At 41.4% G+C, this 15,069-nt stretch overlaps 5 protein-coding genes across 5 annotated transcripts; 3 read left to right on the forward strand and 2 right to left on the reverse strand.

Moving 5' to 3' along the window:
- Positions 1-649: 649 nt before the first annotated feature.
- Positions 650-3,754, forward strand: C922_00469 (hypothetical protein; the record flags this gene model as incomplete). The annotated part of the gene is made up of 1 exon (XM_008816085.1): positions 650-3,754. The coding sequence occupies one exon, from the start codon at positions 650-652 to the stop codon at positions 3,752-3,754; it is 3,105 nt and encodes a 1,034-aa protein (XP_008814307.1).
- Positions 3,755-4,465: 711 nt separating this feature from the next.
- Positions 4,466-5,056, reverse strand: C922_00470 (H/ACA ribonucleoprotein complex subunit 1; the record flags this gene model as incomplete). Its single annotated transcript, XM_008816086.1, has 1 exon — positions 4,466-5,056. The coding sequence occupies one exon, from the start codon at positions 5,054-5,056 to the stop codon at positions 4,466-4,468; it is 591 nt and encodes a 196-aa protein (XP_008814308.1).
- A 1,542-nt stretch (positions 5,057-6,598) lies between these two features.
- C922_00471 (23S rRNA (-2'-O)-methyltransferase) lies at positions 6,599-7,399 on the forward strand (the record flags this gene model as incomplete). Its single annotated transcript, XM_008816087.1, has 1 exon — positions 6,599-7,399. The coding sequence occupies one exon, from the start codon at positions 6,599-6,601 to the stop codon at positions 7,397-7,399; it is 801 nt and encodes a 266-aa protein (XP_008814309.1).
- A 1,079-nt stretch (positions 7,400-8,478) lies between these two features.
- Positions 8,479-13,257, forward strand: C922_00472 (hypothetical protein; the record flags this gene model as incomplete). Its single annotated transcript, XM_008816088.1, has 1 exon — positions 8,479-13,257. The coding sequence occupies one exon, from the start codon at positions 8,479-8,481 to the stop codon at positions 13,255-13,257; it is 4,779 nt and encodes a 1,592-aa protein (XP_008814310.1).
- A 393-nt stretch (positions 13,258-13,650) lies between these two features.
- On the reverse strand, positions 13,651-14,778 carry C922_00473 (hypothetical protein; the record flags this gene model as incomplete). The annotated part of the gene is made up of 2 exons (XM_008816089.1): positions 13,651-14,516; positions 14,697-14,778. 2 exons carry the CDS (start codon positions 14,776-14,778, stop codon positions 13,651-13,653), a joined length of 948 nt encoding a protein of 315 aa, XP_008814311.1.
- Between the last annotated feature and the right edge of the window lie 291 nt (positions 14,779-15,069).

Here is a 15,069-nt window from a genome sequence, read left to right on the forward strand (position 1 = left end):
TTTTTTTCTTTTTTTTTTTAAGGGGCTCTATAATATTGTCCCGAATGGTATGCTTGGCCCTGTGTATACACATTGCGTCTGCTTGTGTGCACATATTTTGTAGTTTTTTTTCGCCTCCTTTTGGCCATCTTTTGGCTTTCTTTTGGCTTTCTTTTGGCCCCTCTTTTGGCCTTCTTTTTGTGCAATTTTGTTTCTTCCTGCGCACACAGCCGGCATCCTCGAAAAGGTTCCACTATATTGGTAAAAGCTATATATGATTTTTATTACCAGAAGGAATACGTTGTCTGCACGAGTGTGAATTATTTTTAATAAGTCATTTTGTCAATTTTTTTAACCCGAAGGGGCGAGCTTCCTTCCGTGGCAGTGTTATCCCCACGTGGGTGCGCTTCACGAGTGTGTCATTGGTGGGTTAGCAGCTCGTCATTGGTGCTTTACTGTTGCATTACTGGCGCGTTACCATCTTGTTGTCGTGCGATTTTGTAACGGCTGCTAGCGACGCGCCTTTATTCGAGGCCAGCAGTTGAGCGCGCGAAACTTCCATTTGCCCTCCGCGGACGTGGCGACGCCCATTTGGGCCGTTCGCATACATTTTGTACACCTCGCTTTGGACTTCCTATTTTCCGTTACTCCCACCCCCAAAACGGCCAAAATGATTTCGCGCATGTCGGTCAGAACACACACCCAGTCGGAAACGCTAACGAAGCAGGACTCAGTGAACATGCTAAAAAATATAATCAAACTGGGGATCAGTTTAGTCACCTATTTACGAAATTTATTTGAAGAAAGTGCCTATGAAGAAGTACACATCCAAGAATTAAAATTAAAGAGACTTCTACCCATAAACCGAGAAGCACATATGATAATTAATTGGCTTGAAAAAGGAGTATTCGACGCTATAGAAAAAGAATACTTACGAATTCTAATCTTAGACATAAATGACATATATGATAACTCCATCGAATGCTATAAATTTAGTTTTTCCTACAACTCTATTAGGGGTGGAAAAATTGGGATCACATTGGAGACGTCGAAAAATAATCCCAATAAAGTATGCACAGATAGCCAAATGGAAGAAAAAAGAAAAAATTTTAATCTCAACAGGTTGAAAGATATAAAAGACAGATTACTAAATAGGAAGAAGACAAACAAAGAAACTGCTTTATGCTTTAAAAAAGACGCAAAACAGAATACCTATGAGTTGTTAAGATCCTTAGTATTACTCACACAGACGTTAAATCCTTTACCTGAGCGAACGTACCTCTCGATGAAGCTGCTTTACTATGATGAAATCGTTCCGTACAATTATCAGCCCCCGTACTTTAGAAATCCAGATAGCAAAGATCTACTAAAATTTGTTAATCTCCCCAATGAGGACTATGTTGGAAAGGTGGATACGGGTCATCACTACCTTTCCATTGTTGTCAATTCTACTACTGCCAGTAATGAACAACAGGTGAGTTCCTACAACGGCAGCGAGATGGACAATCGGGATATGACCAATTCAAACCGCCGTCCGTACGGAAAAATAGCAGATGGGGATTACTACCAATATAATAGAGAAGGGGAACATCCCACGAGAGCGAAAAATCAGGACAATTTTGACGGAGGTCACCATGGTGATTCTCACCATCACCAGGATCATGATCTGAATAAACACGCGGCTGGTCGAAGCGAAAACCGATACAAGCAAGCCAAGTACGAGGAAGATAGACGGGCCTTCCTGAAGAAGAGATTAGTGAAAAGCAGAAACAAAGGAAACGATAAGAAGCACTGCATCGTCATCGATGATGACGATTTTGCAGAGGAAGAAGAAGATGAAGAGGACGATGATGCACACGATGATGAAGACGATGACAGTGCTCCTGCTGATGAAGAAGACGTAGAATGGCATAATGGCACCATCCGAGGTGGTGCTGATAATCGCACAGGTCACACTCGTAATCGACTGGAGAATCGCTACGAGGACGAGCGAGACGCCTACTATGATTATTCTGATGAATATGACGACGACACTGAGGAAGATTACGACGATACGGAGGAAGATGACTCCCAGGTTAATTACGAATACCACGAGGAATACTCCAGTCTGAGCGATGAACGGTCGAATAAACGAAGCAAAAGGAGTTGCAAAAAAATTGGAACAAAAAAGAAAAGAAAGTTATCGCCATATTCATCAGATAGCAGAATGAATGAGCAAATATCAGCATCGCTAGTCAGAGTCATCAAATGCAGTAACGACCAAGACTATAGTAGTAGCTCGGATAATAACGAATGCTACAGCAAAATAGGACAAATGCTCTCCGAGACAAACAAAGATGCAGATGAACATGATTGTGTAAAGGTTGAGAAGAGAGAAATAGAAGACGGTAAGAGAAAGAAAAACAAATACGGGGTTAACAATAAAAGCGAACCGAGAAATTGCTACTATAGTAGTAACCCCTACAGGAGGAACATCGACAAAATGACTACCCGATTGTATGATAATTCCTGTGCCAATAATGCCCCATATAGCAACACAAATGGGAAAGCTACCAACGAACTGAATAAGCCCTACGGAATTCAAAACAATTCCAAGCCTAATACCAGTCGTTTGTATTCTTCCTATCGAGTGGACGATGCGAAGGCACACCTTGACAAGGATAGAGACAGGAATCGAGAGAGGGAGCGCTCCCAAAATAGGGAAAGCTACATCAAAACACACAAAGATAACTTTCTCATGAAAAAGAGAAGAGAAAAAAAAGAAAAATTAACCCACAAAAATTTAAAAAACAATAAATCGATGGAGAAAACATTCATGGTTAAATATAAAAAGAAGAAGATCCTTCACAAAATAAGACTACACATCATTAGATATAAAATTCTGAGCAATACAAAGATAAAGCAGAGGTTTCCCAGTGTGTCCAACTACGACATTGACAGAGTTTTCAATAAGCTGGTCAAGGAAAACATCATTCACAAGAACGGATGCAAGTTTTATAAGTTCGTTGAAGATAAGAGCGATGGGAAGGAGCGCTTAGAGAAGAAGCACGATGGGGAGGCAGGCCTCGCGCAGATGGATCAGAAGGAGCAGATGGAACAGACGAGGCACTCGAACCAAAAGCTCAACGAGGAAATCCGCAAAGAGGATGACTCGATTGTACACCCGGTTGATCACCCAGTTGTAGATTCTGTTGTAGACCCGGTTGTAGACTCGATTGTAGACCCGGCTGTAGACCTGGTTGATCACCCAGCCGATGACCCACCTGACGACCGCCCCGCGGAGCAGCAGCCAAACACAGATGCGAATTTCATCGGCATGTCCAAAGAGGATAGCGTGAAAAATTCAGAGACCGAAAACAGTTATGAAACTAGCCTGCTGAACAACATTTCCGACCCACCAGAAAGTCAGGAGGGCATGGAGCAGATAGACAAAGAGGATGAAAACAACATTAATCAAATTAATGACGACATCCAAAAACTCTACAACGATGTATACGACCTGTGTGTTAAGACGAAATATGTCAATAGAGAAATTGTTACAAAGGGACTTAACATTTATCCTTTGCTCGCCAAGCCTTTAATAGATAGACTTTTACGAGAGGCAGTTTTAAAAAAAAAGATCGTGAAAAATAAGGGTTATGAAAGTAACATATTTGTCCCCATTGAAAGTGCCTATATTGCTAATAACAGGGTGAACGAAGCCGGCGTCAAGTCCGATGCCCCTGCGGAGAATTTCGCCCTTGCGAAGAATCTCGCGGACGAGGAAAAAAATTGAAGTTAGGCCGATCACACGGAACGCCGCGCAGCCCGCCGCGTCGCAGGGCATGCACAACGCCACGTGAAATGGACCGAAAAGAAAAAAAAATTCGGCCATTTCGCTTACCCACCCGACAAGGTATATAATTTTTTTTTTTTTTTTTCATGTTAATTTTTTTTCTGTTATGCAAATCAACTTTGCTTACGCGTTTAATAAAAATGAGGGAAATGCAAAAATTCGGCGTCGAACTCCTTGCTCAAAATGGAACCCATATTGTTGGAGCCACTTTTTGTGTGCATTTTGGCACGCTCACGGCTCTCCAGAGGTGGCAACTTTTATGAGGAAAAGCAATTGTGTGCCAACCATAAAATGGCAAAATGAGACAACTCGCCAAAGAGTAGTATAAACGGACGGCGTCCAAAATAACACAGTTATACAGAACAATTTCAAAGGGCAAATTTTTTTCTTGGAAAAAATAAAGAAATCGAATTGCACCTTTTTTTTTTTTTTAGTTAAAAATTAAATATTACGCGGCTAACCAGGCCCTCACGAGTGCCCATCAAATGGTTTTACTTTGCAACGCGGCGTTAAATGGGATACACAAAAAAAAGAAGCGAAAACGGGCACGTACATAGGCATACATGCACACACACACGCACATACATTCATATATAGACATACACCTGTGGGTGTACATTTATGCGCGAAGGGGAAGTGACCGGGTTGGTCCTAAAAGCGACCCCTCTGGTTCCCAAACCTACGACCGCTGTTAGGTCTGTTCTTGAAATTATTTTTATCATTTCTGAAGTTCCCACTGTTCCTTTTATACTGATTATTGTCGTTCCTCCCACCTCTGTCATTTTTATGATTACCCCGGAAAGTAAAATTATTCGGCTTCTTCACATTGGGAGTTAAATTATTTTGCTTCTTCTCCCTATTCGATCTTTTCTTCTTTGGTTGATGAGGAACTTTCTTTTCTTGCGGTAAAAATCTACTTAGTGGGAGCGTCTGTGATTGGTCAATAAAAAATTTCGTATCCGTCGAAAAGGACTTTGCATGTATCCCTTCTTTTAATTTAACAGAAAAATAAAATTCGTTAATGGGCCCAAGGATTTCATCCACTTTTCCTATTTCCTCTTTATTTTCCAGAAATATCCTACCGTTAAAATAGGGAACTAAATTTTCCAACTTGTTCTTAATCACTAAGTCATTTTCGCAATGTTTATAGAATGTGCCCCCGAGAATTATTTTGTCAAATTTCATTTCGCTTTCTTGGCCTCGGTTGAAGCTTCCTTTTCTGTTCTTTTTGAAGAATCCCATTTTGGTTGAACGGAGGCAGTCGGATGGATCGGTAGAAATGGGGCGCAGAACGACCAAAAGGTACCTTCCTGCACAGATGTCACACACTGACGTAGGTGTATATAGCCCTCCGCGGTTTTAACAACCTGCCCTTTTGCCGTTCCCCTTTTCGCTGCTTTCCCCGTAATTTTTTTCTTCACTTTTTAAGCCTCTCCCTTGCAAATCCCTTAGAAATTTGGGGTGTTCCGGAATACTCCTCCCTTTCTATGGGGCTCCCTCGTGAAAGTAAGTTCGACCCACTTTTATGCTCACATGCGAGGGGTCCTCTCGATGCGATACAGCTATATTTGTACGACCACGGGGTTTAATTCGGTCAAATAAACATACAACCACAAAAATGGGCTCACAAAAAAGAAAGGGGCTTTTTCGCGGTGGATAACCTTGGCAAAATTAAAGGGAAGTAAAAAGAAAAAAAAATAGAGATATGTAACTTTTTCCCTATGTATGTGTCTCCAAATATTATCTTTGCTGTTCCTTCCCGAGGGATCATATACTTTCTCGTGAGAAAAGAATCCAAAATTGCCAACTTGACTAAGTTCTTCATGGTTACATTTTCGTGCCTCCCAAAATGGCCATTGGTTCATCAGGGCTTTTTTTGCCTCAGAACGTTCACAATACATAGGCACTTTGTATATATCTATCTGTACGCACGTCGTTATCTATATATTTTTTTTTTCTTCCTTTGCCCTTCCAAAAATTGCGCCCGTTTATTCCTGCTGCGATTTAGAAAAAAATCAGGTAAATGAAGGGCTCGCCGATCCCCTTTCTGGATGCCAGAAAAATAGGCCTTTTTGGAAACATCGCGATGGTACAGTAGGGGGCATATTTTCTCGCGCCACAATGCACTTTTCCTCAAAAGCACGCCGGTCGGAATACGCAGGTAGGGGGATACTATTTGCCCACACGCATAAGTACATAATATAAACGTGCATAATGACTCATTAGTTTTTTTTTTTTTTCCCCATAATTTTGCAATATTGGAGAAACGTTCTTGTGCTTGTGTTCGTTTTTCCCTTTCAAAAAAAAAAAAAAAAAATGCATGTGTTATATGTATAGATATTTATATACCCCTGTTGTACCATTTTATTTGCAGCCTTTTTATTTATGTAAAAAAATTTGTGCAGCCCTCCACCAGAGATAAGTGCCGAAGGAGATAAACACAGAAATAGGGAGACACAACTTGGCTCTCCCTCGTTCATGTAGAAAGTGCACAGATTGGTCAACACACCCAGAGGGGAATTATGCTTTTGTAAGAATACCACGCAGTGGAGGACTAAAAGTAGGAACTGCTCTGAAGAGGCCTAATGCGAAGTGCTGTGAGGGAGGCATAACCAGAGAGAGAGACAGAGTGGCAGGGAGACCCACTGGTTTGCAAAAATTGAAGGCAAAGATGCCACAGACGGGGGAGGGGCGTAGCAAACTGCGTGCAGTAAAGGAGCTCCCGCGAGGAAACACCCAGGAAGACCATCTTCCAAAACAGCAGATACCTCTTATGTGCAAAAAATGAAAATACTCCATTTAATTGGGAAGAAAAACTTCCTATTTCAGAACATGCAGCTGCGACTGTATAAGGAAGCCCCGCCAAAGGTGTTAAACAAAAAAAGCAGCCACTCAAGCCAGTGGATACAAAGGCAAATAACGGACAGGTACGTGTTGAAAGCAAAAAATGACAACTACAGAAGTAGGGCAGCATACAAACTGATCGAACTAGACAATAAATACATGTTCCTCAAGAAAAATAAAATCATATTAGATATTGGTTGCTACCCAGGTAGTTGGTGCCAAGTCATTTTAGAACGAACGAAGAATTACTCAAATGAAATTATAGGCATCGATAAAAAAATTATGGACCCATTACCGAATATACACTTTATACATGCAGAAATAGGAGGAGCAAAAGATAACAATAACGATAATAACCTTGTAGATGTCAAGTTGAGAGAAATCCTACAGGGGAAAAAAGTCGACATAATATTAAGTGATGCCGCTGTACCTTGTGTAGGCAACAAAATTGACGATCACTTGAATTCCTGTGAACTTACTTTAGGCATAACAAATTTTATGGAGCAGTATATAAATATGGGGGGGACCTACGTCGTTAAGATGTACTTGGGTAGCCAGACGGATAACTTGAAGACGTATTTGAAAACGATCTTCCAGTTCGTCAATACGACGAAACCGAAGGCGTCTAGGCGTGAGTCCAGGGAGGTGTACTTAGTGTGCAGGAACTTCCTTGGGCGGAAGAAAATCGGCGAGGATGTGCAGGTTAAGGGCGCCTTCTCGCTCAAGGAGGGGTATTACTAGTGGGTAGTTGGCCCCTTGGGCAGTGGAGCGGCCTCCGCGATCAGCACCTAGTGCATATCATATGTATATTTATACATTTGTGCCCATGTTTACGCCTTTTTGTTCTCCCGCCTGCTTTTCCTCGGGAGTTCATGTTGTGCATACCCCGCTGTTCTACCTTTATTTATTTATTTTTTTTTTTTTTGTATTCCTCCAAACGTACCATTTGTTCGCAGTGCCTGTGTTTACCACTTTAAATTAAGGGAAATAAAAAAAAAAAAAATTACAACGTAGCCATTTTGTATGCGTATCATATCTACAAGATGAAAGCGGGTGCGTTTTTTTTTTTTTTTAACGGCATCTGTGGAGTGGAGTTTTCTCAGGTGAGTCGCTGCTACCTCCATGGGGTTCAAACTGTTCTTAGAAAATGCCCCCGCATTTGTATGTTTGAACATTGGCCCTTTTGCGCGTTTTTTTTTTCCTTCTTGGCATTCGCTTAAACTACTTTTTCTTTATTGGCCCAATTTTTTCCTTTTTTTCGTTTCTGCACTATTTGGAATGCCTCACAAGGGCTCGCTGCCACTGCATCCCCCCCTTCAAATATTTGAAGATTTGGCAGAAGGGCATAGGGGACAGACTCTCCCCTCCCGCCCTCCAAAAGGGGACTTCATCTCCGCTTTAGTAAGCAGTACTGAGCGATACGTGTACATGCATCAGCATATGCATGTGAATATGCATGTACCTATGTACACCCCATTGTTCTCATTTGGAAGCCACTGAATGGGAAGAAGCGCCCCACTTTGATGTTACTAGTGTGGTAGCTTCCTCCACCACCGGGTTTTCATCCTGCACAGGGCGTGCGTGTATGTCACTCACTCCTATGCTACGGAGCCATCGGAAATAGAAACTGCACGAAGGGGTAATCTCTCCAAGAAAACAACCCCAAATATGCACATACCAGCGGAGGTAATAACAACCCCAACACACATACAGCCCGTCGCAGTAACAACATATACCACACTGTGAATTGTGAAGAAGCATGAAAAGGGGTGAGGAAGCTCTAAATTAGTCCAAACATCGACCTCGTACTCCTCGTCAAAATGAACAAGTCGGACAAAAAGTTCACCCTGAAGCTATTTAAAATTAAGAATGGCAACATCAACCTGCTGAAGAACAGAATAACGCACTTTAGCATCCACAACAAATGTATCCACCTAGTCCTGTGCAACAACAGCTTAATAAAATATTATTTGGAGAGTAATGAACTCTCGCATGTAGACTTCTACAATAAAAAAACGACAAACAGTAAAGCAGAAATTCGGTCCATGTTTTTTGACAACAAATGCTACCATGGATTTATATGCTTAGCGAACAAGGAATATATTTACGTCCACTTTGAATATAACATTGTCCTAAATTTGGCTAAGTTAAAAAAGTACAACATCTCAAGTGTGTGCTTCAACGATTCCAATGAGGTTAAAAATACTGCACCTTTTCTGGTGGCAACCAAGGATGGAGAAATACTCGAAATGAGTATAAATAACAGAACCAAGAGTAGCAGAGAGCATGAAGTGATTTTTTCCAACAGCCAACTTTCCATTTTGGATATAAGCATGATCAATCTGGACATTTCAAACCAGCCCAGCTTTACAGAAAATACGAATGATGATAACATGCTGAGCATTATCTACTTCACCACATGCAACAGTTTGCACGAAATTAGCTATACGTACAAAAGCACCAGTGTGAATAATCCCACCGAGAGGAGCGAAACGTATGCCCAGGAAACGAGAATAAAAACAAACACAGAAAATTTGAACATGAACCAACCAAGGGACGAAACGAAGGTGTACGAATGTTGTATAGACTCCTTGACGTCTATCTTGAAAATTGAAAATATCCGAAATAGGAATTACCTCTTCTGGCTCAACGGCTGTTGCATATTTATCAGCAAAATTAATAACTGCAAGGGGGGAAAGACTTCCAACCGTGCGAGCCGTGCGAACTGTGCGAACCGTGTGAAAGATTACCTCTCCAGTGGATCCAATTGGAACCCAAACCAGGATGGCAACAATTTGGAGGAGCCCACCTTACTGTCCTGTTCCCCTGAGTCGGACACTTCACTCGATGGGATCAACCTTGCATCTTTTAGTGAGGAAGACCAAGAGGAGGAGATGAACGCGGCGAAGAGGTACAAGCGGGCAGTTCACAAATCAACTGAGTCCCCAAATCGGAAAAAAAACGCACAAACGAAAGGGACGTACAGAAGTAACCATCCTTATAGAAAATCATCGGAACCGGAGAAGGAGAATAAGACTAAAGAGATGAACAAAAAAGACAAGCTCATGAGTGAGTGGTACCTAGATAGTAACTATGTCATTGTGAACTTCCTTGACTTAAACATATTGACAAGCGAAAATGCAAACAATTTTGCATTTACCAAATCGTTTTACGAATCCTTGTATTGCCAAAAAGGGAACACAAATGTATTGGCTAGCCATATCGAAGATCTACCCACGGAGCAAGAAGCAACAGAACCCGTTTTGACAACCCCAGAACCCAAACTTTATGAAAACACCGTCTCGGCTGTTGTAGATATGTGTGTAAGTGAATTATACATATTTCTTCTGTTGGAAGAAAAACTAATCATTGTTCACAGTGGAAACCTTAAGAAGATCTTCGAGCAAGCCCTAGCCATCGAAACGTATGGAGACGTCATACGCATAATGAAGGACAATTCCGATGACCAAGTGTGGCTCTGTACATCCAAGTACATCTTCAAAATTGTCGTCAATAAGAAAAAAGGGGAAGGATTTTACCTTAATGAATATACACAACCAGACGATTGCGAAATGGAGTATGCTAATTTGAAGACCAATCTGAGAAAAAAAAATCTTTCAAAAATCCTCGAGTCCTGTACAAATTCGGAAAGAATAAAAATAAAAAAATATATCCTAAAGAGTAATAAGTACCAAATTGATCAGTTTAAAAATTTACACATCTCCACTGAGGAAATGTTAATTTCTTTTTTACATAAAAGGCAGTACTTTCTTTTGGCGTCCCATCTGTACAATAACATTCACTGCTATAATAACGTCGTCAAGATAGTCTTCTTCATATGGCTCATCCAGCTGTACTCCTACTCTCTCGATCTGTACATGCACCTGTACCTCATCACGCGTTGCTCCTTCGCTCGGCGGCAGCTCCAAAATGGAGCCAACGTGGGAACACATTCAGGCGAGCAATCAAGTGGAACTTCTGATCAGCCATGTGGAACCTCCGACCAGTCAAGTGTAGATTCTGATCAGCCAGGTGGAACCTCTGACCAATCAAGTGTAGATTCTGATCAGCTAGGTGGAACCTCTGACCAATCAAGTGTAGATTCTGATCAAACAACTGAAACTTCTGATCCACCAAGTGGAACATCTGATGAGCTAAGTGGAACGGATTCCAAATGCGCCGCCCAACTGGGCCCCTCCGATGAAGCAGAATCGGGCGCAACTCCCCACCCTAGGGATCGGCCTAGTGACCACTCGGAAGCAGCGACCGATCCAAGTCATGACGAACTAAGCGGAAAGAACAGCCAGTCGGTCTATGAAACGGAAGTGAATAAAGCTAACGAAGCTAAGAAGGCTAACATGGCGAAGCGGAAGGAAAAGACCCATTCGAAAGAAACCGGGGCGCACGCGAGCGCAGAGGCAGGTGAAGATGTGATCGCAACAGAGGCAACGTTGAACAACACCGAAGGAGGCAACAGCAACATTGGTAACCACCAATACACGAATAACGCTGAAAAGCAGCAGAAAGGAATAACGAATGTGCGTAAGAACAACGTAGAGAGTGCAATACAAAATGACAAGTATCTGAGAATCGGAAAAAAATCCTTCATTCGCTTCTTCCAGAAGATCATAGAGAAGGACGAAAGGAATGATCTAAAATACAGTTTCGACTTTTCCAAGGGCAAGAAAATGAATATCAAAACGCTAACACAGAGCGACAATTTTTACGTCCTTCTGAAAATATACAAAATGAAGAATGTGGAAATTTTCAATTTTTTGAAAGCTCAGAAGGAGCTGATTTTGGCTGACCTCGAGAGGTACAGAAGGATCTTCGTGGAGGGAGAGGAACACCTCGCAGGGAAAGAGAGGCGGACGAAGAAAAGGGGGATATCCCCCACAGCGCCGCTGACCTCGGAAGAGGAGCAAACCGCAACTATGCCTAAAACCGCGACAACCCCGCCAATCTCAACCACGCTGCCAGCCTCGACCACGCCGCCAACCTGGAGGGCGGATCGCGTGAAGAGAAAACTGTACAGAGACATCTACGCGTACAAATGCCTCGAAGCGAGCGTATACATGATCATCCTGCTGAAGCACTTCAAAACATTCTTCCAGCTGAATGACGTTATTGCACAGATCCTGGAGAATTTCAACAAGACAAATTTTATCCTGCTCTTTAAATTCATGTGTAACGATTACAATTATATAATCAACTTCTACATCAATAGCAATAAGTTCACTGCCCTTTTTAACGTCATGTTGCTCTTCCCTCAGAATGTGCTCTTGGACGTGCTAAAGAATTACGCCTTCATTTTGTACCTACACAAGCCACAGAGATATGTGGATATGCTAATTTTCTACGACAACTTGATTGACGACTACGCGGACGTCATTGTGTGCATGTTTGTCATAATTTATTTTTTTAAAGGCAGCGAGGTGGCCAAAAGGGGGGATATCAGCGATGAGAACGGCGGTGGGGACCACCATGACAACCTTGGTGATGGCGACCACGAACAAGGCCACCGAGATGATCAGCGACAAGACGACCGAAGCGGACATCCCACTGGCCAGAAGCACACAGACGAATGCATCCGATTCTTAGAATACATTGCGAACAAAATAATCGAGGAAAACACGTTGACAGAAAGAGAAAATTATATGTACACATTCGAATGCACATGGAAAAAAAACCACGTAATAAATTGCCTACTCATTTTGTACATCGAAAAAGAAGAGGATGGAAAGATAAAAAATTTCTTAAACAGATTAAAATCGTCGGGCATTCATTTCGACTATCTGTTTATTATACGCTTTTTGAAGGAAAAAAAAAAAGAAAATTTCATTCCCCATTTTTACATAATTATGAAATATTTCGAAGAAGCCGTTGATAAATCCCTCGAACTGGGGGATTACAAGACGGCCCAAAATGCCGTAATACTATGCGAAGATGAAGAAGAAAAAAAAAAATTATTTCTCAAAATTATTAAAAACATCTCCAACAATTTAAATGAAAAAAACTTAAAAGAAATAATTAACCTTGTCCGTGATTCAAATTCGATTTTAAATTTACAGGATATACTTCCATACATTAATGAAAACACAATTATCGATTACTTAAAGAAGGACATTTGTTCCCTCCTAGGAATTTACCATTTAAAAATACAGGCCAAAAAAGAAGAAATTAAAGAAAACTTACAAACCATTGATCTGCTTAATGGAGACCTCAACAGCCTGAGGAAAAAATATCTCCTTCTGGACAAAAATGACATTTGCTATATATGCAAGAAGACAATTTTTTACAAAAAGTTCTATGTTTTTTCGTGCAAGCATTATTTCCACAGCACTTGTGCTTTGAATATTTACCTGAACTCGAAGCCGAAAGATGAACTATTCCAGTTTTTCTGTACTCTTCATAATTACAAAAATGCGCTTATCAACAGGAATGAGAAGGACCTACTCAGGTATGAGACGAAGATCGATGACATCCTGACGGAGGAATGCTTCCTCTGTGGCTCCATTTCGATCAGCTCCATTTCGCAACACTTCATTTCGCAGAGTGAGGGTGACTTGGTGGACAGCTGGGCCATATCGAAGGAGTAGCGGGTGGGGGCGATTTCGGGTGAGAAGCAAATTCCATTTGGTTCATTTGGTGCATTTTGTGAGTTTAACACCTTTTTTACCGTTAGTCCTTTTGCTGTGATCCCCCTTTATGACTCTTTTTTAAACCGTTCCGTTGTGCCAATCCATGGCCAGCCATTGCGCGCGTTCCCCCACGCGGCAGGGCAAAAAAAAAAAAAAAAAAGTTCGCCAGTTTTTTCACAAATGGGGAATGTAGACCAGAACAGCACATATTCGCAATGCTACAAAAGACCATAACGTAGGGATAAATCAAATGCTGTTGCAACTGCTGACACCTTGGCGCGACGTACACAGTGGGTGCCGTGTAAAAATGACGCTGTTCTAAACTGCCAGCTAGGTTACCCTTCGGTAGCCCTAAAAACAAGCCTTATCCACGTAGCGCAGAAAGCTGGGGGAAAAAATAAAGGAGCCGTACGACGGGTACAACGCATCATCTTCGACTCGACGCTGGTGGGAGGAACCACTCCGCAGAGCAGCCTCGTCGCCCGCGTTTCGGCGCAGATTACTTACGGATAATGATTCCTTTTTCTTACAGTAATCATATATGCTCATAGGAGGAAAATTAACCGAAGAAGGAATAAAGAAAAGGAAGGGGGGATCCAATTTAAATTTTCTATTCATTAACAAAGGAGTGGTCGATTTGGTAAGACAAATTTCACATTTCCTATTTTTATTTTTTTTTTTCAAATATGATTCAATATACTTATTTTGAACATCATCAAAAGTTCTTTTCATTTTCCAAGAAATGTATAACCATGGATCACCAAAATGTACATCGAAATAATTTAAGTAAAATTCCAATTGCTCTTCATCTTCCTTTGTCCATGGTTTATTTTCATTTTCAAGTGGAGGGGCTTGAAAATTGCGAACAAAATCGTCATAAGAATCTTCCGGATATAATCCATGGTTAAATTGATTCACATATTTCCATATTTTCCTTCTCTGTTCATTTGTTAAGCACTCCATTGCATACAACTCCTTTGGCGTTATGGTGATGAAGTCTGTCCAACTTTTAAAGGCTCTCTCTATTTCGTCAATATTTTCGCCTATCTCTATTTTGGTGACGAATTTTTTAACATCCCAGTTTTCTGGGGGATCCTTTGCGCAACTCTTCAAAATTTCTCTTTTTTCATTTTCAATTTCTTCTGTTTTTTGTCTTCGCAAGTGCTGCCTGAACAACTTCAGATCGAAGAATCTCCTCTTCTTTTTGAGAAGCGGGCCTATACGAGTGGGGGGAAAAGAGCACAATCTTCATAAAAAAAGAAAAAAAAAGTAAAAAAGGGGTACAGCAGTGCACAGTGAAGTGAACTACGCTGCATATGGTAGGGACACAAACTGTGTATACTTCCTCTTTGAAGTTGCCCCTTTCACGAACTAGTCGTCTACCCCCCTTGACACACCTGTATCATCTGAGTCCCTGTGAATAGCTGATGTGTGAATGCGCCTAGCGTTTCCGAAAGGTCTACTCAGTAGTTTATTCATTAAGGGGAAACAGTGGGAAATAAAAGGAGAGAAAAGGATAACCATAGGTGAACTCAAAACGTAGTGGAAATATCCCACAAGGGAACTACGCACAGCTGATATGGCAAATAATCCATACACCAGTCCGACCCCGCACCCTTTTGCCCCTTTCGTGGATTAACATATCTAGGCCACCCACAAAAAAGGCTTATAACAATAATGCAATTTTGATTGGCCACTCCTTTGTGCTGAAAAAATGGCGCGTTAAGAATGCATCTTTTGTGACGGGGAGGAGGGTACAAGATACTCTTT

This window comes from Plasmodium inui (genome assembly GCF_000524495.1).
Source record: "Plasmodium inui San Antonio 1 unplaced genomic scaffold supercont1.2, whole genome shotgun sequence".
NCBI lineage: Eukaryota > Apicomplexa > Aconoidasida > Haemosporida > Plasmodiidae > Plasmodium > Plasmodium inui.